This window comes from Somniosus microcephalus, chromosome 16, assembly GCF_052327205.1.
Source record: "Somniosus microcephalus isolate GS21.2 chromosome 16, FLI_Smic_1.0, whole genome shotgun sequence".
NCBI classification, from domain to species: domain Eukaryota; kingdom Metazoa; phylum Chordata; class Chondrichthyes; order Squaliformes; family Somniosidae; genus Somniosus; species Somniosus microcephalus.
Genome location: NC_141002.1, coordinates 107,945,465 through 107,971,100, shown reverse-complemented (window position 1 = coordinate 107,971,100; position 25,636 = coordinate 107,945,465). Strand labels below are relative to the sequence as shown.

Genomic DNA, 25,636 nt, shown 5'->3' with positions numbered 1-25,636 from the left:
CAATATTCAGGAAAGATAAGCAAAAAGGAAAAGGAGGTGTGGTAGCATTGCCGGTTAAAGAGGGGATTAACACAATTGTAAGGAAGGATAATAGCTCTGATGATATGGAATCTGTATGGGTAGAACTGAGAAATACCAAGGCACAGAAAACGTTAGTGGGAGTGGTATATAGACCTCCAAACAGTAATGCGGAGGTTGGGGATGGCATTAAAAGGGAAATTAGAGAAGTGTGCAATAAGGGCACAATAGTTATCATGGGTGACTTTAATCTACATATAGATAGGGCTAAAGAAATCAGTAATAATACTGTGGAGGAGGAATTCCTGGAGTGTATACGGGATGGTTTCCTGGACCAATATGTCGAGGAACCAACTGGAGATCAGGCCATCTTAGACTGGGTATTATGTAATGAGAAAGGATTAATTAGCAATCTTGTTATGCGAGGCCCCTTGGGTCGGAGCGATCATAATATGATAGAATTCTTCATTAAGATGGAGAGTGAAGTAGTTGACTCAGAGACTAGGGTCTTGAATTTAAATAAAGGAAACTGCGATGGTATGAGGCGCGAGTTGGGTAGGATTGATTGGGGAATGTCACTCAAAGGGTTGACGGTGGATAGACAATGGCAAACATTCAAAGATCACATGGATGAACTACAGAATTTGTTCATCCCAGTTTGGCATAAAAATAAAACAAAAAAGGTGACTCAACCGTGGCTAACAAGGGAAATCAGGGATAGCATAAGATCCAAGGAGAGGGCATATAAATTGGCCAGAAAAAGCAGTAAACCTGAGGATTGGGAGCAGTTTAGGATTCAACAAAAGAGGACAAATGGATTAATTAAGAGGGGGAAAATAGAGTATGAGAGTAAGCTTTCAGGGAACATAAGAACTGACTGTAAAAGCTTTTATAGATCTGTGAAGAGAAAAAGATTGGTGAAGTCAAGCATAGGTCCCTTGCAGTCAGAATCAGGGGAATTTATAATGGGGAACAAAGAAATGGCTGACCAATTAAATACATACTTTGGTTCTGTCTTCACAAAGGAGGATACAAATAACCTCCCAGAGATGTCGGGGAATATAGGGTCTAATGAAAGGGAGGTACTGATAGAAATCAGTATTTGTAGGGAAATGGTGTTAGGGAAATTGATGGGATTGAAGGCCGATAAATCCCCAGGGCCTGATAATCTACATCCTAGGGTACTTAAGGAAGTGGCCCTAGAAATAGTAGATGCATTGCTGGTCATCTTCCTAAATTCGATAGACTCTGGAACAGTACCCATGGATTGGCGGGTAGCTAATGTTACCCCACTATTCAAAAAAGGTGGTAGAGAGAAAACGGGGAATTATAGCTGTAAGCCTGACATTGGTAGTGGGGAAAATGCTAGAGTCCATTATAAAAGATGTAATAGCAGAGCACTTGGAAAACATTGACTGGATCGGACAAAGTCAACATGGATTTACAAAAGGTAAATCGTGCTTGACTAATCTACTGGAATTTTTTGCGGATGTAACTGGTAAAATAGATCAGGGAGAACCAGTGGATGTGGTGCATTTGGACTTTCAAAAAGCTTTCGATAAGGTCCCGCATAAGAGATTAGCATGTAAAGTTAAGGCACATGGAATTGGGGGCAAGGTATTGACTTGGATAGAGAACTGGTTGGCAGACAGAAAGCAAAGAGTTGGAATAAACGGCTCTTTTTCCGAGTGGCAGGCAGTGACTAGTGGGGTACTGCAGGGATCGGTCCTTGGACCCCAGCTATTCACAATATATATTAATGATCTGGATGAGGGAACTAGATGTAATATCTCCAAGTTTGCAGACGACACAAAGCTGGGTGGGCGTGTGTGCTGTGAGGAGGATGCCAAGAAACTCCAGTATGATTTGGACAGGCAATATAACGTGGATAAATGCGAGTTTATCCACTTTGGTGTCAAAAACGGGAAGGCAGCTTATTTTCTGAATGGCAATAGATTGGGAGAAGGGGAAGTGGAATGAGACCTGGGTGTCCTTGTGCACCAGTCGCTGAAGGTAAGCATGCAGGTGCAGCAGGCGGTTAAGAAGGCAAATGGTATGTTGGCCTTCGTAGCGAGAGGGTTTGAGTACAGGAACAAGGATGTCTTGCTGCAGTTGTACAGGGCCTTGGTGAGACCACATCTTGAGTATTGTGTGCAGTTTTGGTCGCCTTATCTGAGGAAGGATGTTCTTGCCATGGAAGGAGTGCAGCAAAGATTCACCAGGCTGATACCTGGGATGGCAGGAATGACGTATGAAGAGAGATTGAGTCGATTGGACTTGTACTCGCTGGAGTTTAGAAGAATGAGAGGGGATCTCATTGAAACTTATAAAATTCTAACAGGACTAGACAGACTAGATGCAGGAAGGATGTTCCCGATGGTCGGGGAGTCCAGAACCAGGGGTCACAGTCTAAGGATAAGGGGTAAGCCATTTAGGACAGAGATGAGGAGGAATTTCTTCACCCAGAGAGTGGTGAACCTGTGGAATTCTCTACCACAGAAGGCAGTAGAGGCCAATTCATTAAATATATTCAAGTAGGAGTTGGATATGTTTCTTAAAGCTAAAGGGATCAAGGGATATGGGGAGAAAGCAGGGACAGGGTACTGAATTTGAATGATCAGCCATGATCGCATTGAATGGTGGAGCAGGCTCGAGGGCCGAATGGCCTACTCCTGCTCCTATCTTCTATGTTTCTATGTATTTACATATCACTTCGATGATGGCCGTAGCCTCCTTCTTGACAAGAGGATAATGGAGCTCGCTACCCTGCAAAGTTCTGGACAAAAATGCAACGGGTCAACCACCTTGATTCAAGGTAGCAGAGATCGCCACATCCGATGCATCGCACCCGACCACAAAAGGAAGATTTTCATCAATGGAACGAAGCGTGGCTTTTTCCAGTTGTCGCTTGTGGAGGTTGAAAGCTGAAATAGCCGTTGCCTCCAATGGAAATGACTTAGCGTGAAGCAGGGGCTGGATCTTGTCGGAGAAGTGGGGTATCCACTTCGCATAATAGGGAACATGCCGAGTGCCTGACGAAGAGAGCCGAGATTCATAGGGGGAGGGAGCTCCTGAAGTGGACAAAGTCGCTCCTGATCCAGTTTGATGATACCGTTGCTCACCCAGTAGCCAAGGATGTTGACTGATGGTACTGATTTCACAGATTTGGACTCATTTAAGGTTAAGTTGCGATGACGGAGAACGTCAAAACATTTCTGGAGGATGGCATCATGCTCCTTCTGGTCATGACCAGCAATGGTGATATTATCCAGATATGGAAAAGTGTCCGTTAAGTTCTCCTATTTGACTAGGCTGTCCATTGCCCGTTGAAAGACGGCCACCCCATTGGTGATCCCAAATGGAAGGCGACAAAACTCTTAAAGCCGACCATTGGCCTCAAAGGCCATATACTTTTTGTCAGAGTCCTTTAACGGTACTTGATGATATGCGCTCTTTAAATCAAAAGTTGAAAATACCTTGTAGTTGGCAAGGTTATTGACCATGTCATCGATGCGTGGTACTGGGTAGGCATGCAGGTCAGTATACTGGCTAATAGTTTGCGAGTAATCAATGCAAAGACGTTTCTTGTGTTGCTTCAGAGGATTTTTAACAACGACGAATTGAGCCCGCCAGGAAGATGAACATGGCTCAATGATACCGTCAGCTAGAAGGCGAGAGATTTCTGTCTCAATAAAGGATCGATCATCTTAACTGAAACGTCGTGATTAATGACTACTGGCTTACATCGGGGGGAAAGATTGGCAAACAAGGAGGGCTCGTCGAGCGAAGCCGCTGAAAGCGCACAAAACGGTACTTTGGAAATAGTAAGCTCCGGCTTTGACCCTCCAAACTCAAAAGTGAGTCTTTTGTGTTGTTTTTGGAAATCCTGTCCCAGGAGCACATCACTGCATAGGTTCTTGAGCACCCCGAGCCGGGTGGAGAAAAAAGTGCGGCCATTGAGAATAAGGTCGACAAGCCAAAAGCCGGAAGAATTGGTGGTCAGTGGCGTCAGAGCCATTGCACTTTCCCTGTCCGAGGGGTAAATACGCAGTTTTAACTTACTGACAGCCCGCTCACTGATGAAGCTGTCAGAGCTGCATGAGTCGATTAGTGCACTCAAAATGTGTCCATTTACCGAAACCTTCGTGGCTGCATGGGACAGACTTTGGGGAAAAACAGCTGTGATGGGAGGAGGGGCAGTTTTACCCTTGACAGTTGTAACCTTAGTAGTGGTTCTTGGGGGAGGAGCAGTTTTATAGATAGTAGCTGCAAAACTAACAGGAGCTCTCGACCGGTATACCTTAGAAAAGTGGCCTTTCTTACTAACAGCGGCTCTTGACTGGCATACCTTAGGAAAGTGACCTTTCTTGCTGCAATGATTGCAGGTCGCGTTACGAGCAGGACAAAATTTCCTATAATGGAACGCACCTCCACAGAAGAAACACTTCCTTCCAGATTGCCAAGATGCCGCTAGGGCAGGGTCGTCATCAGTGTAGGTTTCTAGGGTAGGGTTGTCATCAGCCAGGTTGGAGTCGTCATCCGTGAGGGCTTCCGCCCGAGGCCTATCAAAAGAGTCACTAAAAGTGATAGCCGCAGCCCGTGCACGTGGTTAAAGATAGGTGTCTGCATTCCTCTTTGCTAAGTCCAGAGAACATGCCTGGTCACAGGCAGCCTGTAACTTGAGGGTTTTATTCTCCAACAGACGCTGACGTGTGAAGGGAGACGCAATCCCATTAATAAATGAATCACGAATTAACTCCTCCTGGTACTGCTCAGCTGTAACAGCTTTAAGATTACAATCCTTGATGAGCCTGCAAAGTTTCTGAAGGAATTCGTTGTGATTCCCCGGGTTGTTGTCGAGTTGTGTCCAGTAGATGCCGAGCAAAAATTTCATTTGGGGACTTGACATATAGCTGCTGTAGTATTTGGATAGTGGCATCATAGTCTACACAGTCTTCGATATAATCAAACACATGAAGGGATACATAATTAGCAAGCATTCGTAACTTGTTAGGAACATTGGGGAGAAATTCAGTTGTTAGCGCCACCCGTTAGCGCCTTAAGAGGGCGATAAGTGGGGCGCGATGCGGCTAGCACCCGGGCGCGGCGAGACTGGCGCCTCTCGCGAAATTGAGTGGACATTTAGCGGCGGCGCAAAACCGTAACGCCCGCTCAGCTGCGCGCGCAGATCCTGACGTCATTTCATGGTACAACGCCCTTGGGGCGCCCCGAACCGGAACTTCAGTGGTGCCCCCCTCCTTTCCGCCTGGCGCTCCCAGCGACTGGTTGACTGGAATGGTTCCCAGTCGCTGTGGGGCTGGGGGGGCGCTATTTAAAGGGGGCTCTTCCTGGCTTCTTTGTGGTAGCCATTTTTGGACCACTCCTGTGTGAGAGAGAGAGAGAGATTTGCAGAGAGACAAAGGGAGAGAGCTTTCTGCATTGAGTCAGCGCTCGCAGAGGTACTTTTGGCTTCTGGCCAGAACTTTGTAGTTGGTTAGCTTTTTCATTGGCATAACCTTGAGTGGCCACATACTATAGGGGCTGCAATGGGTGGGAACGTTGGGTTTCTCCATTACATTGAGAGGGCTCAGAGACCCCGAGAGAGAGTGCCAATCATGGCCAGATGGAGGAGGGCCAACAGGCGTTGCCACAGGAGGCCTTACCCTCCCAGGGTATACCACCAGCAGTTCTCATACCTCAACATGTTTGAGGAGCAGTGTTTTCGGAGGCTTCGATTCAGCAGGGAGGTGGTCACTGAGATCTGCCACCTGCTTCAGCCAGATCTGCAGCCTCAACTGAGGAGCAGGACGTCTCTGTCGGTGGCAGTGAACGTGACAGTGGCTCTCAACTTCTATGCCACCGGCTCCTTCCAATCCGCTACTGGGGACTTTGTCAATGTCTCCCAGTTCACGGTGTATTGCTGCATCTGCCAAGTCACGAATGCCCTCTTTAAAAGGAGACGTCAGTACATTTCCTTCCCCATGACCCTGGACAAGCAGCAAGAGTGCGCAATGGGATTTGCAAGAATAGCGGGCTTCCCCATGGTCCAGGGCGCCATTGACTGCACGCATGTGGCTTTGCGGGCGCCGCAAGAAAATGTCGAGGATTACCGCAACCGGAAGGGGTTCCATTCGTTGAACGTCCAGTTGGTGTGTGACCACAGACAGCTGATACTAGCTGTCAATGCCCGCTTTCCAGGCAGCAGCCACGACGCCTTCATCCTGCGCCAGACTTCAGGGATCCTACACAGATCCCTGAAGGTGGCGGAACAGGTGGATAAGGTGGTAAAAAAGGCATATGGGATACTTGCCTTCATTAGCCGAGGCATTGAATATAAGAGCAAGGAGGTTATGATGGAGCTGTATAAAACACTGGTTAGGCCACAGCTGGAATACTGTGTGCAGTTCTGGTCGCCACGCTACAGGAAGGATGTGATCGTGTTGGAGAGGGTGCAGAGGAGGTTCACCAGGATGTTACCAGGGCTGGAGCACTTCAGCTATGAAGAGAGACTGGGCAGATTGGGTTTGTTTTCCTTGGAGCAGAGGAGGCTGAGGGGGGACATGATTGAGGTATACAAAATTATGAGGGGCATAGATAGGTTGGATGCTGAGGAGCTTTTTCCCTTAGTAGAGGGGTCAATAACTAGGGGGCATAGATTCAAGGTAAAGGGCGGGAGGTTTAGAGGGGATTTGAGAAAGAACTTTTTCACCCAGAGGGTGGTTGGAGTCTGGAACTCACTGCCTGAAAGGGTTGTGGAGGCAGGAACCCTCACAACATTTAAGAAGCATTTGGATGTGCACTTGAAATGCCATAGCATACAAGGCTACGGGCCAAATGCTGGAATATGGGATTAGATTAGACAGGGCTTGATGGCCGGCGCGGACACGATGGGCCGAAGGGCCTCTATCTGTGCTGTATTACTCTATGACTCTATGACTCTATGACTTCTGTGGCAGACCTTTTCGAAGCCCCGGCTCACCCAGGAGGCTGGCTTCTCGGGGACAAGGGCTATCCTTTGTGCACCTGGCTGATGACCCCGCTCCGTGCGCCCAGCACCCCTGCTGAAGAACGATACAATGAGAGCCATCAAGCGACCAGGAACACCATTGAGCACACAATCGGCGTGCTCAAGCAACGGTTCCGCTGTCTGGACCATTCCGGGGGAGCCCTTCAGTACTCACCTGAGTGAGTCTCCCATTTCGTTGTAGTGTGCTGCATGCTGCATATCCTGGCAATCCTCAGGACTCAGCCACTGCCACCAGACAATTAGAGCACCAGCAGAGGAGGAGGAGGAGGAGGAGGAGGAGGAGGAGGAGCACCAAGACGGGAGGGAGGCACAAAGTGCAAGGGCCGTCCGTAAGCAGCTTATTGCAAGTCGGTTCTAGGCCCCCTCTGAGGGAATGACTTGTGCCATTGAAAGCACATGAATGGAACCGTTCTGCAACCCCTGAACCGGTCACGGCAACAAATAGTTCAAAGAGCAAACATGCACAATCTGAATAAAGACACTTCTTTATTTAACAAACTGTGTGCCCTTCCCGCATGACAAAGTAAGAGAGAGAAACCCCAAAAAAAGCAGTCAGACACATAACTGGCTCTCACAACCTGGAGACAATGAACAAAAGAGTAAACAAAAAATGACCACGATCCTCGGCCTTCACTAAAAAAATTAACAGCATTTTGCCACACCTCCTACTTTTTGCCCTTCGAGGGTGATCTACCTCGCTTGCGAGATTGGCCCCTTCCCACCCTGCAGCTCCTCCGCAATGGGACCCCAGTGGCTGCAACAAGGCTGGGGGAAGGCTGCTGAGTGTCAGAAACTGAGTCGGCAGATGCCCTTGAGGTACGGCCTGGACCAGCTCTGGGCCTGGAGGGCTCGGCTGCTGACTGCTCCAACTCTGCATGTGTGGCAGCAGTCTGTCCTACAGGTGGTGGCAGCTGTAGTGGAGAAGTGACAGTGTTGGCAGCAGGAATGCTGCCGTCCTGACAGAGGACAGCCACTCCCTGCTCGGACGACACACTGGCACTCCCACGGGGCAGCACTGCAGCATGCGGAGCAATCTGCTGAAGCACAGACTGCTGGCCTGCTGCGGCACAGTGAGGACCCTGGCGATTCGTGCCCGATCCAGCGAGGGTGGCAGCAGTCAGTGCTCATGTGGCCTCAATCTGCGTCTGCATCAGACCAGCCACTGACTGCATTGCACCACTAAGCACTTGCGTGGAAGCCGCCTGTGCTGCACCGAAGTCCTGCAGACTCCTTGCCTGTGCTGCGTCGAAGTCCTGGACACTCCTTGCCAGTGACTCAATAGATTCGGGCATCCTTGCCACTGCAGCCATGAGCTGTGTGCCTCTGCTCCGCCTGGGCGCCCATTTCAGCGAGGAGCCGCACCTCTTCTGCGCTCACTGTAGCAGGACTGGAGGCCAGACTCTCCCTCCGGGGAGAAGGCCGCCGAGCTTCCCTACCCCCCCCGTGTTGCTGCAGCCCGCTGGGCCCCGGAGCTTCACCCTCCTCAGACGGTGCCCCCCTGCTCCACTCCAGGGAAGACGTGTCCCCATTATGGCCATGGGCTGCCTCGGCTGAGGGTGGCACTGATGGTTCGGCTTCCTCTTCCTCCTCGCCTTCAGAATCACTCACAGTGACAGCTTGAGGGCCCGCCTCCTCACCTGGCGAATCAGCATCTGAAAGCAGGGAGGTACAAGAGTTGCTTTAGCATGAGGACAGGGCGGCAGCGAGGGAGGCATGAGTGCTGCAATGTACTGTATTGGTTCGATAGTGGCAAAGGATGCTGGTGTGAGGCACAAGTGGAAGGAGAGAGGTCAAAAAGGTGATGACCTTACCATTGCTGTCCAGAATGGGGTCGGCATCTCCAGTGGCGACAGGGCCAATCATCCGGCCTGCCATAATCCGCTGGACTCGCTGCTCCAGATCGCTGAGGTCTTGAAGGTGAGGCTGGCCTCACCCGTTCTATTGCTGCTGCCTCCTGTTATGGGCCAGCTTGCCCTGCAAGAGAAAGGACGGGCTCTGAGTACAGTGTGAAGCCCTGATCTTGGCTGCACTGCCTCCCATGGTCGAATAGCTCTTACAGTGTGAAGCCCTGATCTTGGCTGCACTGCCTCCCATGGTCGAATAGCCCTTACAGTGTGAAGCCCTGATCTTGGCTGCACTGCCTCCCATGGTCGAATAGCCCTTACAGTGTCAAGCCCTGATCTTGGCTGCACTGCCTCCCATGGTCGAATAGCCCTTACAGTGTCAAGCCCTGATCTTGGCTGCACTGCCTCCCATGGTCGAATAGCCCTTACAGTGTCAAGCCCTGATCTTGGCTGCACTGCCTCCCATGGTCGAATAGCCCTTACAGTGTCAAGCCCTGACCTTGGCTGCACTGCCTCCCATGGTCGAATAGCCCTTACAGTGTGTAAAGTGCTGAATGTGCATGTGAGTTTCATGAAAGGCCCATAGGTGTTGGATGAGGGCTGGGCATTGGGGCTTTCAGGACCCTTTGGCCATAATGTGAGGTCGACATGCAGGGATGAAGAGGATACTGAAAAGGGTACTCACCCTGACGATCCGAGTGAGGTCGTTGAACTTCTTCCTGCATTGCACAGGGGTCCTAGGCACCATGCTGCTGGAGGTCACTCGGTGAGCCACCTCCCTCCAAGCTTTGCGATAGTCGTTGGGCTGCGGCCTCCTGCCACTGTCCGGAAACAGGATAGATCGCCTGCGCTCCACCGCGCCAACCAGAACCTGCAGGGCCCCCTCACTGAACCGCTGTGCTCGCTCCCTGGCCCTCTCCATGGTCCTAGGCGTAAGAATGTGGCAGCAGGTCTGTCCAGGCCGAGAATCAGGGCTCCGATGCGCAGGGTGTGGCTGCAATCCAAGATCGAACCTCCCCTTTAAGAGCTGACTGGCGCCAGCGTGTCTGCGTGCAATCGCTAACTTGCCGCACCTGCGCTGCGCCCGCCCTCGGTGGTAGCGCCTCGCTTCTCAGGCTTAGCGCCTTAGGACAGTCGTGCAGCGCCTGTTTTAGCACTCCAAGCACCTCCTGGGGCGAAGCAAGCCAATTTACCAGTAGGTGGCGATAATTTGCACCGGGTGCTAAATTTCGCGCCCGCTCGAGTATAATGCCCCAAACGGGGCGATACTGAATTTCTCCCCCATTCTCACCACACACCGAGGAAGTTGCTAAAGATACGATACCAGTGTTTCCATACCTTAGCGGCTGTAAGTGAATTCGGGTCCAGGTCGAGATGGGTGGGGCTGAGTAGTTTCTCCATGATGGATCGATTACTTGTCTGAGTTCCCTTCCACAGTTCGAGTCGTAGCTGGCTGTTCCCAAAATCACCCAAAGTGTGGAGTCGTTATCAAGTTGATTAAATTGACGGAATAAATCTCACTACGCACTTGGTTTGAGTATAAAGCAAGGCTTTAATCAACTTGTTTCAGAACATGGAGATCTAGTTGTACTTCACTAGTTCCTTGTCTTACAAAATGTCCCTGTCAAGCTGGGCCCATTCCCAAGTATTTATACTCCTTGGACGGCGCCACCAGCTGGCCGTCCAGCATTGTTTCATGAATAGTTTCTTGATGATGATGAGATTTATAACAACCTGTATCACCGCAGTGTGCCAGGTGTAACCTGTATCACCGCAGTGTGCCGGGTGTAACCTGTATCACCGCAGTGTGCCGGGTGTATCCTGTATCACCGCAGTGTGCCAGGTGTAACCTGTATCACCGCAGTGTGCCGGGTGTAACCTGTGTCACCGCAGTGTGCCGGGTGTAACCTCTATCACCGCAGTGTGTCGGGTGTAACCTGTATCACCGCAGTGTGCCGGGTGTAACCTGTATCACCGCAGTGTGTCGGGTGTAACCTCTATCACCGCAGTGTGTCGGGTGTAACCTGTATCACTGCAGTGTGCCGGGTGTAACCTGTATCACTGCAGTGTGCCAGGTGTTCAGAAGCTCTTGGTAACAACTATAATCAATTCAGTACTTTGTTAAATGAATGACCATTACTAATAACACGATCAACAGTATTTAGGAGATGTTACATGAGCACAGGCTAATTTCCCTGGTGCTGAAAGTATTCTGCTTTAAAACTTCATAATTAAAGTTTTTAGCAGCAGAAATTGATCTGACTTGTATCTTTGATTAAAATCTGATTTGTTTTAATTAGTTTCTGTGTTTGACATGAATTAATGATTCAGAGCAGAGGTTCATGCAATTTAGTCAGTCGAAACCTATCATGGCATTGACTCATCAGCTATTGAACTTGCTTCTTTTAACAGGATCATAGAACATCGGGGACAGCCACCTCTAACATACAAACATTTCCAGACACTTATAAGCCGAATGGAGTCTCTAGAAATGCCTGTGGAAACAATCAGCGGCGAGGCCACGGGGGAATGTACACCTGTCCTCGATGACCATGATGACAAGTATGGAGCCCCATCATTGGAAGAACTCAGTATGAACCAAAATAAATGTCATAACTGACTGTTCTGGTCACTCGCATTGCCTGAAGATTTTAAATTAAACTATAATCATGTTTGGAGCAGAATTTCTTTTTTATATAAAGTTTGGTTGAGGCGGACAGCATTGCAGCTTGTAAGAGAAAATTGGATAAATAGTTTAAGCAGAGGAGGATACAGGGCTATGGGGAAAGAGTGGGGCAGTGGCATTGGTTTTGCGTTGTGTAGACCTGGTGGGCTGTATGGTCTCCTGTGCTGTAAACCTCTATAGTCTGTTACATTTCTGGATGCCCTCTTTTTCCCATTTGACCCTTCTCTTTCCCCCCTCCCCAGCAATTTTCTTCATGCTGTGGTTTTGCCAAGCCGTTGATCTCCTGTAGCCATGCGAGTAACCTGCTCACAGACCCCCTTGTAGATGACTGTTAAGAAACATGTTCTAGTGACACTGCAACACCTATTCCGCATACTTGCCCACATTAGTGTCTCTGAGGGTGGAAACACAATGCAGTACAGAATGGAGCATACACCACATTGCTTCATGTATGTGTTCACATAGCCGAGCTTTCTCGCCCCCACCTCCTGATACAGTGCACCATTCTTTGATGGGAGAAGCAGACAGCCTTTCCTGCCCCTGTGCCAATTTGTGTTGGCTCAGTGGGTAGCACCCTCGCCTCTGAGTCAGGAAGGTTGTGGGTTCAAGTCCCACTCCAGGGATGTGAGCACAAAATCCAGGCTGACACTCCCAGTGCAGCACTGAGGAAGTGCTGCACTGTCAGAGGTGCCGTCTTTCAGATGAGATGTTAAACCAATGTCTGTTCTCTCAGGTGGACGTAAACGATCCCATGGCACTATTTCAAAGAAAAGCATAGGGATTCTCCCCGGTGTCCTGGGGCCAATATTTATCCCTCAACCAACATCACTAAATGGATTATCTGGTCATTATCACATTGCTGTTTGTGGGAGCTTGCTGTGCGCATATTGGCTGCCGCGTTTCCTACATTACAACAGTGACTACACTTCAAAAAGTACTTCATTGGCTGTAAAGCTCTTTAGGTCATCTGGTTGTTGTGAAAGGCGCTGGAGAAAGTCTTTCTTTCAACGAGTGCTGCTTGAGTAACCATATATATCTCAGGTTCTACTTTTCTTTATCATGTTGATGAATTCACAGTTTGTGCTGTAACAAAGTATCCTGTTTAGAGCTGAAACAATGTGTATTTATTATAGCAATCTGGGATGTAATGCTTAAGTTATCCACCAGATGGAGACAAATAGTAAGGGATCACAATTACCAGTGTTTTAAGGTAATGTCCTGGCACACCACTTATTAAGGTAGTGGCATTGCATTCTGGGTATGACTCAGAGGTTGATCCTCCATCTTTTGCTCGTGCAGTAAGAAATAGAGTGTGGTTGCTTCCAGTTGTAAGAGCTATGTTCTCTCCTAAACTGTGTAATTAAAAAGTAAAGTTTTGGTTCCTGAAGTCTGGCTTATAGCAGTTATTGGACCTTACCACTCAGATATCACATTTATATTTATATTTATATTGATATCGCGCCTTTAGCATAATAAACGTCCCAAGGTGCTTCACAGGAGCGATTACTAAACAAAATTTGACACCGATTCAGATTAATTTGTACCTGGCACTTGTTTTGCATAAGCTTTATTTTCGGGTATGTATATCTTATGCCAGGAACCTGCAGCAAATTCCTGTGCTCACTTTGATCAGTGGACCAAACTAAAGTGGAACTGTACCCAGATTTTCTCACATTGGGATAGCTAAGCCCTCTTGTAGCAGATATTTGGTACTGCAATAGTGCATCGTTCTTCATTTCTGTTTTAGGTTTTGTTTAAATTTCTCAGGAATTTAACAAAAAAAAGTTCAATCCAGGTGACAGTCAAGGAAAAAACTAATTTTCTGTTCTTGGTGAAAATGGGACAGGCTATTCAGTCTTGCAAAGGAAATTCAGTAACAATGTTTGTACTTTTGGTTCATCCCTCGTTATATTTTACTTTGGTTTGATATTTAACTCAACAGTGTTCAGTGTCAGATCAGGAAACAAACCGATCCGACTATTCTGTGATCTCCACATGCAGTTCAAGTGGTTTCTTTCTACACTAGTCTTCTCACCTCTACTGCTTATACTGCTTCTTCGTGACAAAAGGTAATAACCTCCCTTTTAAGCAGCTTTAACTTAACAGAATGAAATCATTACTTCACTCAGTCTGACCAATTGGTTTCCATCAAGATGAGAATTGCAGTTGAAACTTCATGGATACGTCTGTAGTTGTCCAATTTATTCCAAGGAACTGAGTCCCTCTGGTTGTTGTGAATAGGCAGGAACAGCTCATTGAGTATCCCCAGCGGTGTATTTCTGAGTTTGCCAGGTCAATGATTAGTTCTACTTAAGCTACCCATACACTTCTGTAAACATTATCTCTGCACACTATCCACAGCCTATAAAATCAGAGTTAACAAAGTACATGTTAAGAAATTTGTCCCAGTAATTTGTCAGTTCCGTTTATAATAGTGTTCACTGAGCATTAGCCAAGAAAAGTTCTTTATCTCTCTCAATTCTTTACTCCGGCAGTTTGTGGTGTCGATAGTAGCCATGGTGTGGAGAATTCTTTACTCGTCACGGCATCTTTTAGTGTCGGACTCAGTTTGAGTACCAGGTAGCTTTATAGAACCGAATCGTGTAAGGAAGTTAACCTTATAGGATTGGATTTACTTGAGCTTACCTGAGGAAGGACATTCTTGCCATGGAGGGAGTGCAGCGAAGATTCACCAGGCTTATACCTGGGATGGCAGGAATGACGTATGAGGAGAGATTGTGTCGATTGGGCTTATATTCGCTGGAGTTTAAAAGAATGAGAGGGGATCTCACTGAAACTTATAAAATTCTGACAGGACTAGACAGACTAGATGCAGGAAGGATGTTCCCGATGGCCGGGGAGTCCAGATCCAGGGGTCACAGTCAAAGGATAAGGGGTAAGCCATTTAGGACAGAGATGAGGAGAAATTTCTTCACCCAGAGAGTGGTGAACCTGTGGAATTCTCTACCACAGAAGGCAGTAGAGGCCAATTCATTAAATATATTCAAGAAGGCTAAAGGGATCAAGGGATATGGGGAGAAAGCAGGGACAGGGTAATGAATTTGGATGATCAGCCATAATCTCATTGAATGGCGGAGCAGGCTCGGGGCCGAATGGCCTACTCCTGCTCCTATCTTCTATGTTTCTATGTATGTTTCTCTTGGGTTCCATGAGCTAGTCACCTCCTACATCACCCAAGTGGTCATTGTATGAGCCTAGACAGTGAATGTTAGCAGACTGTGACTGCAGGAATATCAACACCGAGCCTGATCCAGTCCCTCGCAAATGTTCACGTGCACACACCTCCAGTACCAGTCACTGGTTAGTGAGCCATGGCCGTGTCTTCTTTTTATTCAGCACTAATCCACAGGTGATGAAATGAATGTGACTCTGATCCCGCCAAGCCTAAGATCAGGCTGGAAATCAAAGCTGGGTCTGTGTGACATTGGTGAACTCCTAGAGAGCCTTCTTGAGCCTTTTGTATCTATGATTGATGCTATAAAGCAGGTATTTATTTTTAACCATGCTTTTCTATTCTTAGGCTTTGATAAATAAGGTCTGCCTTCGGCTGTGTGGCCAGGCGGTGAAACCGAGGCTCGTACAAGATTATGAAGACACTTGGAGAGAAAAGTAAGAAACAACCCTCTTGTGAAAGGAAATAAATCAATCCAAGTTATGGGTGAAAAGTAAAAGTTTTAGAAGCCCGTAGGTTGTGATTATCCAAGGAGCACATTTGACTAAATGACATACGAGTGGCAGAGTATCATGTTGGGTGCTGGAATCGATAAGATCTCTGGGTTTCTGTTGTGTGCTCTATCTATGCTGTGGGTATAAGATGGTTGTGATTTAGGTGCGCAGGTGGATCTGATTTCTGTTTGTTGATTTACGAGCACATTGGCCAGAATTTTCTGGAGGTAGGCGGGTTGGGGGCAAGGGGCCTCCGAGGCGGGCAGGAAACCTGGCAGGATCAGTGATCGGCGGGGGGGTTCAAGGATGTGGCGGGGGGTCGGCCGGGGATCGAGGATCGGCGGGGGTGGGGGGGGGGCACACAAGAGAGGATCGGGGCTGGCCACCCGGTGGATTGTGGCCAGTCTCAGCATCATCGGTGGAGTGAGGGGGTGGGGGAGGCCTCATGGTGGGGTCTCCGATCATAGAAACATAGAAACATAGGAGATAGGAGCAGGAGTAGGCCATTCGGCCCCTCGAGCCTGCTCCGCCATTCAATGAGATCATGGCTGATCATCCAAGTTCAGTACCCGGTCCCTGCTTTCTCCCCATACCCCTTGATCCCTTTAGCCTTAAGAAATATATCTAACTCCTTCTTGAATATATTTAATGTATTGGCCTCTACTGCCTTCTGTGGTACAGAATTCCACAGGTTCACCACTCTCTGGGTGAAGAAATTCCTCCTCATTTCTGTCCTAAATGGCCTACCCCTTATCCTTAGACTGTGACCCCTGGCTCTGGACTCCCCGACCATCAGGAACATCCTTCCTGCATCTAGTCTGTCCAGTCCTGCCAGTATTTTATAAGTTTCAATGAGATCCCCTCTCATTCTTCTAAACTCCAGCGAGTACAAGCCCAATCGACCCAATCTCTTCTCATACGAATTCCTGCCATCCCAGGTATCAGCCTGGTGAATCTTCGCTGAACTCCTTCCATGGCAAGAACATCCTTCCTCAGATAAGGTGACCAAAACTGCACACTAGGCCCTGTACAACTGCAGCAAGACATCCTTGTTACTGTACTCGAACCCTCTTGCTATGAAGGCCAACATGCCATTTACCTTCTTAACCGCCTGCTGCACCTGCATGCTTACCTTCAGCGACTGGTGTACAAGGACACCCAGGTCTTGTTGCACTTCCCCTTTTCCCAATCTATTGCCATTCAGATAATAATCTGCCTTCCTGTTTTTGACACCAAAGTGGATAACCTCACATTTATCCACGTTATATTGCATCTGCCATGCTTCTGCCCAATCACCCAACCTGTCCAAATCATCCTGTAGTTTCACGGCATCCTCCTCACAGCACACACGCCCACCCAGCTTTGTGCCGTCTGCAAATTTGGAGATATTACATCTAGTTCTCTTGTCTAGATCATTAATATATATTGTGAATAGCTGGGGTCCAAGGACTGATCCCTGTGGTACCCCACTAGTCACTGCCTGCCACTCTGAAAAAGACCCATTTATTCCAACTCTTTGCTTGGGGGTGGGTATGGGCGGGACTCTGGATCCAGGAGGTGGGTATAAATCCACTTACCTCCTGGATGCAGCAGTCCCCGCCTCGGTTTAACTGCCAGGTTTCACGAATTGTGTGAAACCCGTCCTCAGGCAGTTAAATTCAAAAGGGACGGGAAAAAAGAAGCTTCCGGCCTCATTACAATATTTAAATTAAGGTATTGCCCCCCGGAAGCGGGTTGGTCACCTATCTCCCGGCCCCGCCTCCGGCTAAACCAGAGGTTGGGAATCCCACTTTTAATCATTTAAATGCCCCCACACTCCAAACCCACCCGTTCTTTTATGAGAAAATTCTGGCCATAGATTGAAAATGCTGCATAGTATTGTAAAATGATTAACTTATTAGAATGTGACTGGACCTTGAATATGTTATGCCTGTATTCCTAAAGCTGATGAATTAAGTGCGCCTCGCATTTGCCCAGGAAAAAACCTAATCAATAGACGTATTTAGCATATCTTTCCAATTCTTTCTTCCCTCTTTTTCAGGCCTGGCAAACTTTGAAAGACCACGAATGAACTCCAGTTCACCTCTTGCAAGTCCTGCTGGGCGAAGTCCATACCTGCGATTTGGTTGTTTGTCATGGCGCCTGTTTTAATTTAAGCTAACCAGCGTGTATAAAAAGGTACGGATTGTAAAGACACACTTAGGCTGGCGGTGATATGCGCAAAGCAATCTCTACAGTTTTTCCAACCTAAAATCAAATGTGAGCTTTACATAGCCAGTTGTGTGAGGTGTATATAGCCAGTTGTGTGAGGTGTACATAGCCAATTGTTTGAGGTGTACATAGCCAGTTGTTTGAGGTGTACATAGCCAGTTGTGTAAGGTGTACATAGCCAGTTGTTTGAGGTGTATATAGCCAGTTGTGTGAGGTGTACATAGCCAGTTGTGTGTGGTGTACATAGCCAGTTGTGTGTGGTGTACATAGCCAGTTGTGTGAGGTGTACACAGCCAGTTGTTTGAGGTGTACATAGCCAGTTGTGTGAGGTGTACATAGCCAGTTGTGTGAGGTGTATGTAGCCAGTTGTGTGAGGTGTACATAGCCAGTTGTGTGAGGTGTATGTAGCCAGTTGTTTGAGGTGTATATAGCCAGTTGTGTGCGGGGTACATAGCCAGATGTGTGAGGTGTATATAGCCAGTTGTGTGAGGTGTATATAGCCAGTTGTGTGAGGTGTATATAGCCAGTTGTGTGAGGTGTACATAGCCAGTTGTGTGAGGTGTACATAGCCAGTTGTTTGAGGTGTACATAGCCAGTTGTTTGAGGTGTATATAGCCAGTTGTGTGCGGGGTACATAGCCAGATGTGTGAGGTGTATATAGCCAGTTGTGTGAGGTGTATATAGCCAGTTGTGTGAGGTGTACATAGCCAGTTGTTTGAGGTGTATATAGCCAGTTGTGTGCGGGGTACATAGCCAGATGTGTGAGGTGTATATAGCCAGTTGTGTGAGGTGTATATAGCCAGTTGTGTGAGGTGTACATAGCCAGTTGTGTGAGGTGTACATAGCCAGTTGTTTGAGGTGTACATAGCCAGTTGTGTGAGGTGTACATAGCCAGTTGTGTGAGGTGTATATAGTCAGTTGTGTGAGGTGTATATAGCCAGTTGTTTGAGGTGTACATAGCCAGTTGTTTGAGGTGTACATAGCCAGTTGTGTGAGGTGTATATAGCCAGTTGTGTGCGGGGTACATAGCCAGTTGTGTGAGGTGTACATAGCCAGTTGTGTGAGGTGTATATAGCCAGTTGTTTGAGGTGTATATAGGCAGTTGTGTGAGGTGTATATAGCCAGTTGTGTGCGGGGTACATAGCCAGTTGTGTGAGGTGTACATAGCCAGTTGTGTGAGGTGTACATAGCCAGTTGTGTGAGGTGTATATAGTCAGTTGTGTGAGGTGTATATAGCCAGTTGTGTGAGGTGTACATAGCCAGATGTGTGAGGTGTATATAGCCAGTTGTGTGAGGTGTATATAGCCAGTTGTGTGAGGTGTACTTAGCCAGTTGTTTGAGGTGTATATAGCCAGTTGTGTGAGGTGTATATAGCCAGTTGTGTGAGGTGTACATAGCCAGATGTTTCAGGTGTATATAGCCAGTTGTGTGAGGTGTATATAGCCAGTTGTTTGCAGGGTACATAGCCAGTTGTTTGAGGTGTATATAGCCAGTTGTGTGTGCTTGTATATAGCCAGTTGTGTGCGGGGTACATAGCCAGTTGTGTGAGGTGAATATAGCCAGTTGTGTGAGGTGTACATAGCCAGATGTGTGAGGTGTATATAGCCAGTTGTGTGAGGGGTACATAGCCAGTTGTGTGAGGTGTATATAGCCAGTTGTGTGAGGTGTACATAGCCCGTTGTGTGAGGTGTATATAGCCAGTTGTGTGAGGGGTACATAGCCAGTTGTGTGAGGTGAATATAGTCAGTTATGTGAGGTGAACATAGTCAGTTGTGTGAGGTGTATATAGCCAGTTGTCTGAAGTTTATATAGCCACTTGTGTGAGGTGTACACAGCCAGTTGTCTGAGATGTTTATAGCCAGTTGTGTGAGCTGTATATAGCCTGTTGTGTGAGGTATATACAGCCAGATATGTGAGATGCTTATATCCAGTTGTGTGAGGTGTATGTAGCCAGTTATGTGAGGTGTACATATCCAGTTGTGTGAGGTGTGTATAGTCAGTTGTGTGAGGTGTATATAGCCAGTTGTGTGAGGTGTACATAGCCAGTTGTGTGAAGTGTACTAAGCCATTTGCATGAGGTGTACATAGCCAGTTGTGTGAGGTGTACATAGCCAGTAGTGTGAGGTGTACATAGACAGTTGTGTGAGGTGTTGTAAGATTTCGCAATAATTTCAAAATTTTCTACAGTTCCGCAGATTGATTTTTGATTAAGAAATACCTGGGTAGAATATACCTTTAATAGTCCAGGGATGAAAATGGCCGTCAGACCTCATGGCAGAAGACAAAAGGACAGTCTCTCTTCAATGCATGGGCTGACAAAGAGGACTGAAAAGGCAGCTTGTGTGTGTCTGTGAAAAAGGATAATCAATGATGACTGTCTGACCTCGTGGCAGGAGACACCACACAGACTGTGTGCATATGAAAAGGGAAATTAAAGATGGCTGACAAAGTATTTAGAAAAAACCCCAGCCCTTGAAGCAATGGAGTAGTTAAACTGTCAATCAAAGGCAGTTCAGGGAGTTTCCCTCCCTGCAGGACAATCGATGTTTGTTTACACTAAACTGCTACAATGTTGAACCACTTGAGACTGCCAATCAATTGCAGCTGGGTGTGACCACAGGACAATCAGTTTGTTTACACTAACATCCAAGGGCTGTTTACTCAGCAATTAAGGAAATAGACATGGTTTTTCAAACTGGGACAGTTTCATTCAACCCATCACAAGAATGGGGATGCATTCAAAAACCCATCACAATGTATGGGTGATTCATCCAAAACCCATCACAGTCAATGGGGACAGTTTGGATCCCTTTTGTTTAGCCCAGATGCATCCGGATTTGGGCGGGAAGATTTCAGCCCCAAATGGGGTATAAGATAGCTTCTCAAGAAGTCATCTCTTGCTCTCTCTCTGCAGCCTCACCTCCGTGCCCTCTACACTTGGAAGCCCGCCCAAGGGAGTGGAATACCAGCAGTTACTTTTAAACACTGGGGTATCTCTATCTTCAGGGTGGTGAAGAATCTAAGACTGCAAGGGCACGGGGCAGGTGTTCATTGATGAGCATCCATTTTCTGGCCCATTACAAGGCAACTTAGAATAGGTATAAAGATGGGAATTAAGGGGAATCTTGTTAAACTGTAATTTTAGTCAATTTTCCCTCGTTGTGTCCGTTTTCTCCTCCCCTATTTAAGTAACAGTGTTGCATTAAGCAGAAAAGTGCTGTAGTGAACACTAAGTAGCTGGTTTAAAAGTGCTGTATCTAAGTAACAGTGTTGTACTAAGAAGTAAAGTGCTGCATTTAAGTAACAGTGTTCTATTAAGCAAACGAGTGGTGTAATAGACACTAACGTGTACTGTGAGAAGTAAAGTGCTGTATTTCAGCACAGGTGTGCTGTATTGTTTATTTTCAATTTGTTTCTTTTTGTTTCAATGAATACTGGTCTGTTTTGCACCCAACCATGAGTCACGTTTTCTGTCTACATCTCTACTGAATAAGTCCGGCGGTCAGAACCAGGAATAGGGGAGCGGTTCGAAACCGCACGGGGGTCCCTAGAGCAGCTCAGAGGCTTCTGACTGGCCAGAGACTATAACCCCAACCCCTTTCGTGTGTAATTCATACAAAATGGCGACCACGGCAGGACCGTCGGCAACGGTGTGTGATGTGGCAGACGGTGGTTTGGGTCTGGAGAGAGCAGCAGTTATTGGTTTTCTCTTTCTCATGCCCCTGATCTGTTTATGGTTAGGTGCCCGCAGGCTTGGGGAAGTCACCCGCAGGCTTAGGGAATCTAGAGCAGAGAGTTGGGATAGGGAAAGGGAGGTTGAAGAATACCAGGCCAAGATGGAGCGCCTGGTGGACCAGTTTAGTGAGGGCAAAAGCCACACGAGGCATGAGTCAGAGTACCTGAAGTGCCTAGTTGCAGAGGCCAAGAGCAATGAGATGAGGGTGCGGGAGGAGAACGCCCGCCTCATACAAGAAATAAAAGAGCAGGAGGAAAAGTTTAGGGAGGTGAAGGCAGCAAGGGTTTGAGGAAACAGATCATGGCCCCTGTAGGGCAGAGATAGAAAGCTTGAATATGGCTTTAAAGAGGGCAAAGGGGATGATATGTCTGATCAGCCCAAAGGCAGGTCAGTCGGATTTTACTGGCAACCCAAGTAAAACTGTCCCACAGGCAACACCCAGGAAAAGGCTGGTCAGGGAATCAGAGGTCCCACGACCGCCTCCCATGGTGCCGAGCTTTCAGGAGCCATGGCAGCAAAGGGGGGTGGAGGATGAGGTGGTAGAGGAAGCACAGCAGGCCCCGCTAGATAGGCCAGGACCAGGACCAGTGTATCCCCTCCGACAATGGAGGTACGGTCCGCCTGTTGATGAAGATGACCCAGGGGCCATCCAGAATCAGTTTGTGGTGCCGTACGGCACCCACCAGCTCAGGGACATGGTTAGCCACATCCCCAAGCTCACTAAAAATGGAGACCCCTCTCTACACTTCAGGGAGACAGAGCAAGCAGCTTGTGTAAATGACGGCGATGATGCAGAACAAGCAAAAATGCTGCTCTTTTCCCTGGCAGGTGATCTCCTCCAGGCCCTATCTGGCGAGTGCAAAAGGGGGCAGAGGGATTATGAGGGTCTGAAGAATGAGGTATTGGAGGCCATGGGACTCAATGATGGTAGCATGTTTGCTCGGGTGGAAAGAATGGTGCAGCTCCCAGGGGAGTCCCGCAGGCGTTTGCAGACAGGCTGTGGCCAGTCTACCGGAGCGCATGCCCGGGAATGCCAGGGTGGGCAGCACTGGACCCAGTCCAATTGACTCACTGGCTCCGGTGTCTCATGACAAACAGCCTACCCCAGATCGAAGCCCAGGTCGTGGCTTGGTTTGACCCCCGAAACCCCCAGACCACCGAAGAAGCAGTGATCCACTGGCTCACAGTAGCCTTCAGGAACATGAGGGGTATCGAGACTCCCCAACCCAAGGGAAGAGTCCATGAGGTTAAATTTGGGAGCCAGAGTAAGAAAGAGTGGCACGAGGAGGGGAACCGGCCCTCTCAGGCTAGGTTAAATTGCTATGAGTGCGGGAAAGACGGTCACTGGAGAAAAGACTGTAAGAATCCTTGGAAGGACAAGGGAAAGGATCCCACAGCCCCAGCCCAAAAGGCAGGGCCAGACCTCCCTCCTGCAGCAATAGAGTCATTTTTACAGTCCCTACAGTCTCTTCTGACTGGCCAGGGGAGAGTAGCAGCCACCACCGGTGCTTTGACCCCATCTGCCCCACCTCACTCCCAGCAATGACTAGAGCCAGTGCAGCCTGTTGACCTGTGTCCCCGCGAAAATGCTGAGGGGAACAGGCCCTATGTTGAGATGGGGGTGAAGATGGTGCAGGGAAGATATTCAGTGGACACTGGAGCCTCCAGCACGGTGGTCCACTCGGAAGACCTGACCAATTCACCCCGGTCTAACGAGGTCCCATCTAGATTAATGGGACCCACAGGGAAACAGGCAGCTGAGAGTGAACCTGAGGACAGAAATCCCCAGCCTGCAGCGGGTACAAGCTCACAGGCTGCACAGGCAGGTGCTGTGGCTTGTGTTAGGGGAGGAGCCATTCATGACCAGTGTGAGTTGTTTAAGCAGGGGGACAGGGAAGGAGAGTTCTGGGACCCCTGTAGAGCAGGTCCGGTAGCAACAATCCGGGATAAGGGGTGCATACAGGGGATAGCTTTGGCCCCGGACCAAAAGCAGGTCCAAGCCCCTTCAGACTCCACCTTTAAAGCCGCCCTGGTGAGGGAAAAGGATTATGAACAGGATTACTGGCAGGCAGCCAGTTATATCAAACAATGCAGGTTGTTTAAGCAGGGGGCAGGGAAACAGACAGCTGGGATTGTGCCTGAGATTAGAAATCCACAGCCTGCAGCACGTAAACACACACAGACTGCTCACGCAGGCGTAGTCACGTGTATGAGAGGAGAAGTCCCCCAGCACTTGGCCCGAGCAATTCCCCCTCTCTTGTGGGACTCCAGCGAGGAGCTTAAACTAGGTTTTAGACCTGAAGAGGAAGGCTCTCAGCCACCGGCAGCTGGTGGCAAGGGATTGCCTGTCCCCAGCCCAGGTTTGGGAAGGGAGGGACCTGAAGGAGGAGGTCCCCAGCCAGCAGGGAGTGTGAACCGAGCTAAGGGTCTGCTCGCCGGGGTAGCTCCACCAGCAACACTCCCTAGGAGGTCTCTTTGGGTACCCCAGCCCAAGAAAGTATGGTCACCCACTTTCCAGTGGAGTAGGGCGGTCACCCGAGTCAGGGAGAAGCCAAAAGGCAGAAGTCCCCAACCAGCAGCCATAAGCTGCGAGGGACGAGAAGGTGGAATCAGTCCAGCCACACCGCAGGGAGCAGCCTGTGGCAGCCCAAACAGGGATTAGGCTGGCCGCCCGGAGATGGGCGGCGCTTGTATATAGCTTTGTGCAAGTAATGTGCAATTAAAGGATTAAGGTAGTGCATGTTAATTTTAGATTTCATATTGCAATTATTATTAGTGTATAAATTTTAAGTATGGTACCATTCCAAAATTGTATTGTGAATCGAGGTCATGGGGCCTGATTACACTCCCCCGAGCCAGGGGACCTGGCTAGATGTTTTTTCTTAGTCCTTTTCAGAGTTCCGGAAGGCACAGAGGACCAGCGTGTCGTTGGATGCTCAAGGAAGGAGCACTCCTAGCCCACGAAGGAAGGGGTCTGCAGGAGGCAGATGCCCACAACATTTAAACTGTTATTGGAAATTCAATTAAGATTAAGAATTTACAAAAGCTTGTTAATTATTTTACTGCTTGTTTGGAGTTAAGGGAACAAATTGCATATGTCTAGGAATTGTTGTGCTTGCAGATGGTGAAAATTCAAAATACATTCATGGCTGAAGAATAGTGCCATCTAATAAAGTGTCAGGCAATTTCATTGTAATAAAAAAAAGGGGGAAGCTCGTTTTCTTCCATGTGTATTTTTAGCAGATATGTTGGCTGGGTGACAATCCCATTAAAGATGTTGTATCATGTTAAAAGTATGTCACAAGTGGTGCAGGGGCATTGGACCCCCTCCATGCTTGAATTATTGTAAATACGAGTGGTGCAGGGGCATTGGACCCCCTCTGTGTATTGATTATTTAATTAATCTTGTTTTCTGTCGATAGATGCCTACCGTGCACTGTGATTGTCTCTGGGTATGGGAGATGGGGGTGTCGGGGGATGGAAGATAGATTTAGATAAGTATTAAGGGAAGGTTCTTTGTGGGGGGTCAGAAATTATTGCTCACCTTTGGACAGGATACTACAAGCAAGTTTTAGTATCCGATGGGGGACTGTAAGGTTTTGCAAAATTTTGAAATTTTCTACAGTTCCGCAGATTGATTTTTGATTATAAAATACCTGGGTAGAATATACTTTTAAAAATCCAGGGATCAAAATGGCCATCAGACCTTGTGGCAGAAGACAAAAGGACAATATCTCTTCAAAGCATGGGCTGACAAAGAGGACTGAAAAGGCAGCCTGTGTGTGACTGTGAAAAAGGATAATCAAAGATGGCTGTCCGACCTCGTGGCAGGAGACACCACACAGAATGTGTGCATATGAAAAGGGAAAATGAAAGATGGCTGACAAAGGACTTAGACAAAACCCCAGCCCTTGAAGCAATGGAGTAGTTAAACTGTCAATCAAAGGCAGTTCAGGGAGTTTCCCTCCCTGCAGGACAATCGATGTTTGTTTACACTAAACTGCTACAATGTTGAACCATTTGAGACTGCCAATCAATTGCGGCTGGGCGTGACCACAGGACAATCAGTTTGTGTACACTAACATCCAAGGGCTGTTTGCTCAGCAATTAAGGAAATAGACATGGTTTTTCAAACTGGGACAGTTTCATTCAACCCATCACAAGAATGGGGATGCATTCAAAAACCCATCACAATGAATGGGTGATTCATCCAAAACCCATCACAGTCAATGGGGACAGTATGCATCCCTTTTGTTTAGCCCAGATGCATCCGGATTTGGGCGGGAAGATTTTGGCCCCAAATGGGGTATAAGATAGCTTCTCAAGAAGCCATCTCTCGTTCTCTCTCTGCAGCTTCGCCTCTGTGCCCTCTACAACTTGGGATCCCGCCCAAGGGAGTGGAATACCAGCAGTTACTTTTAAACACT

General features: G+C 48.0%; 1 protein-coding gene across 1 annotated transcript in view; it reads left to right on the top strand.

Annotated features, from left to right (window-relative positions):
* The window catches only part of cry1b (cryptochrome circadian regulator 1b), a 127,503-nt gene that overhangs the window by 67,679 nt on the left and 34,188 nt on the right, over positions 1-25,636 (top strand). The window contains 4 exon segments of the mRNA XM_086009736.1: positions 11,302-11,480; positions 15,117-15,205; positions 15,494-15,497; positions 17,304-17,440. Of these exon segments, the coding sequence (XP_085865862.1) occupies positions 11,366-11,480; positions 15,117-15,205; positions 15,494-15,497; positions 17,304-17,440 (345 nt within the window). The 5' untranslated portion in view covers positions 11,302-11,365.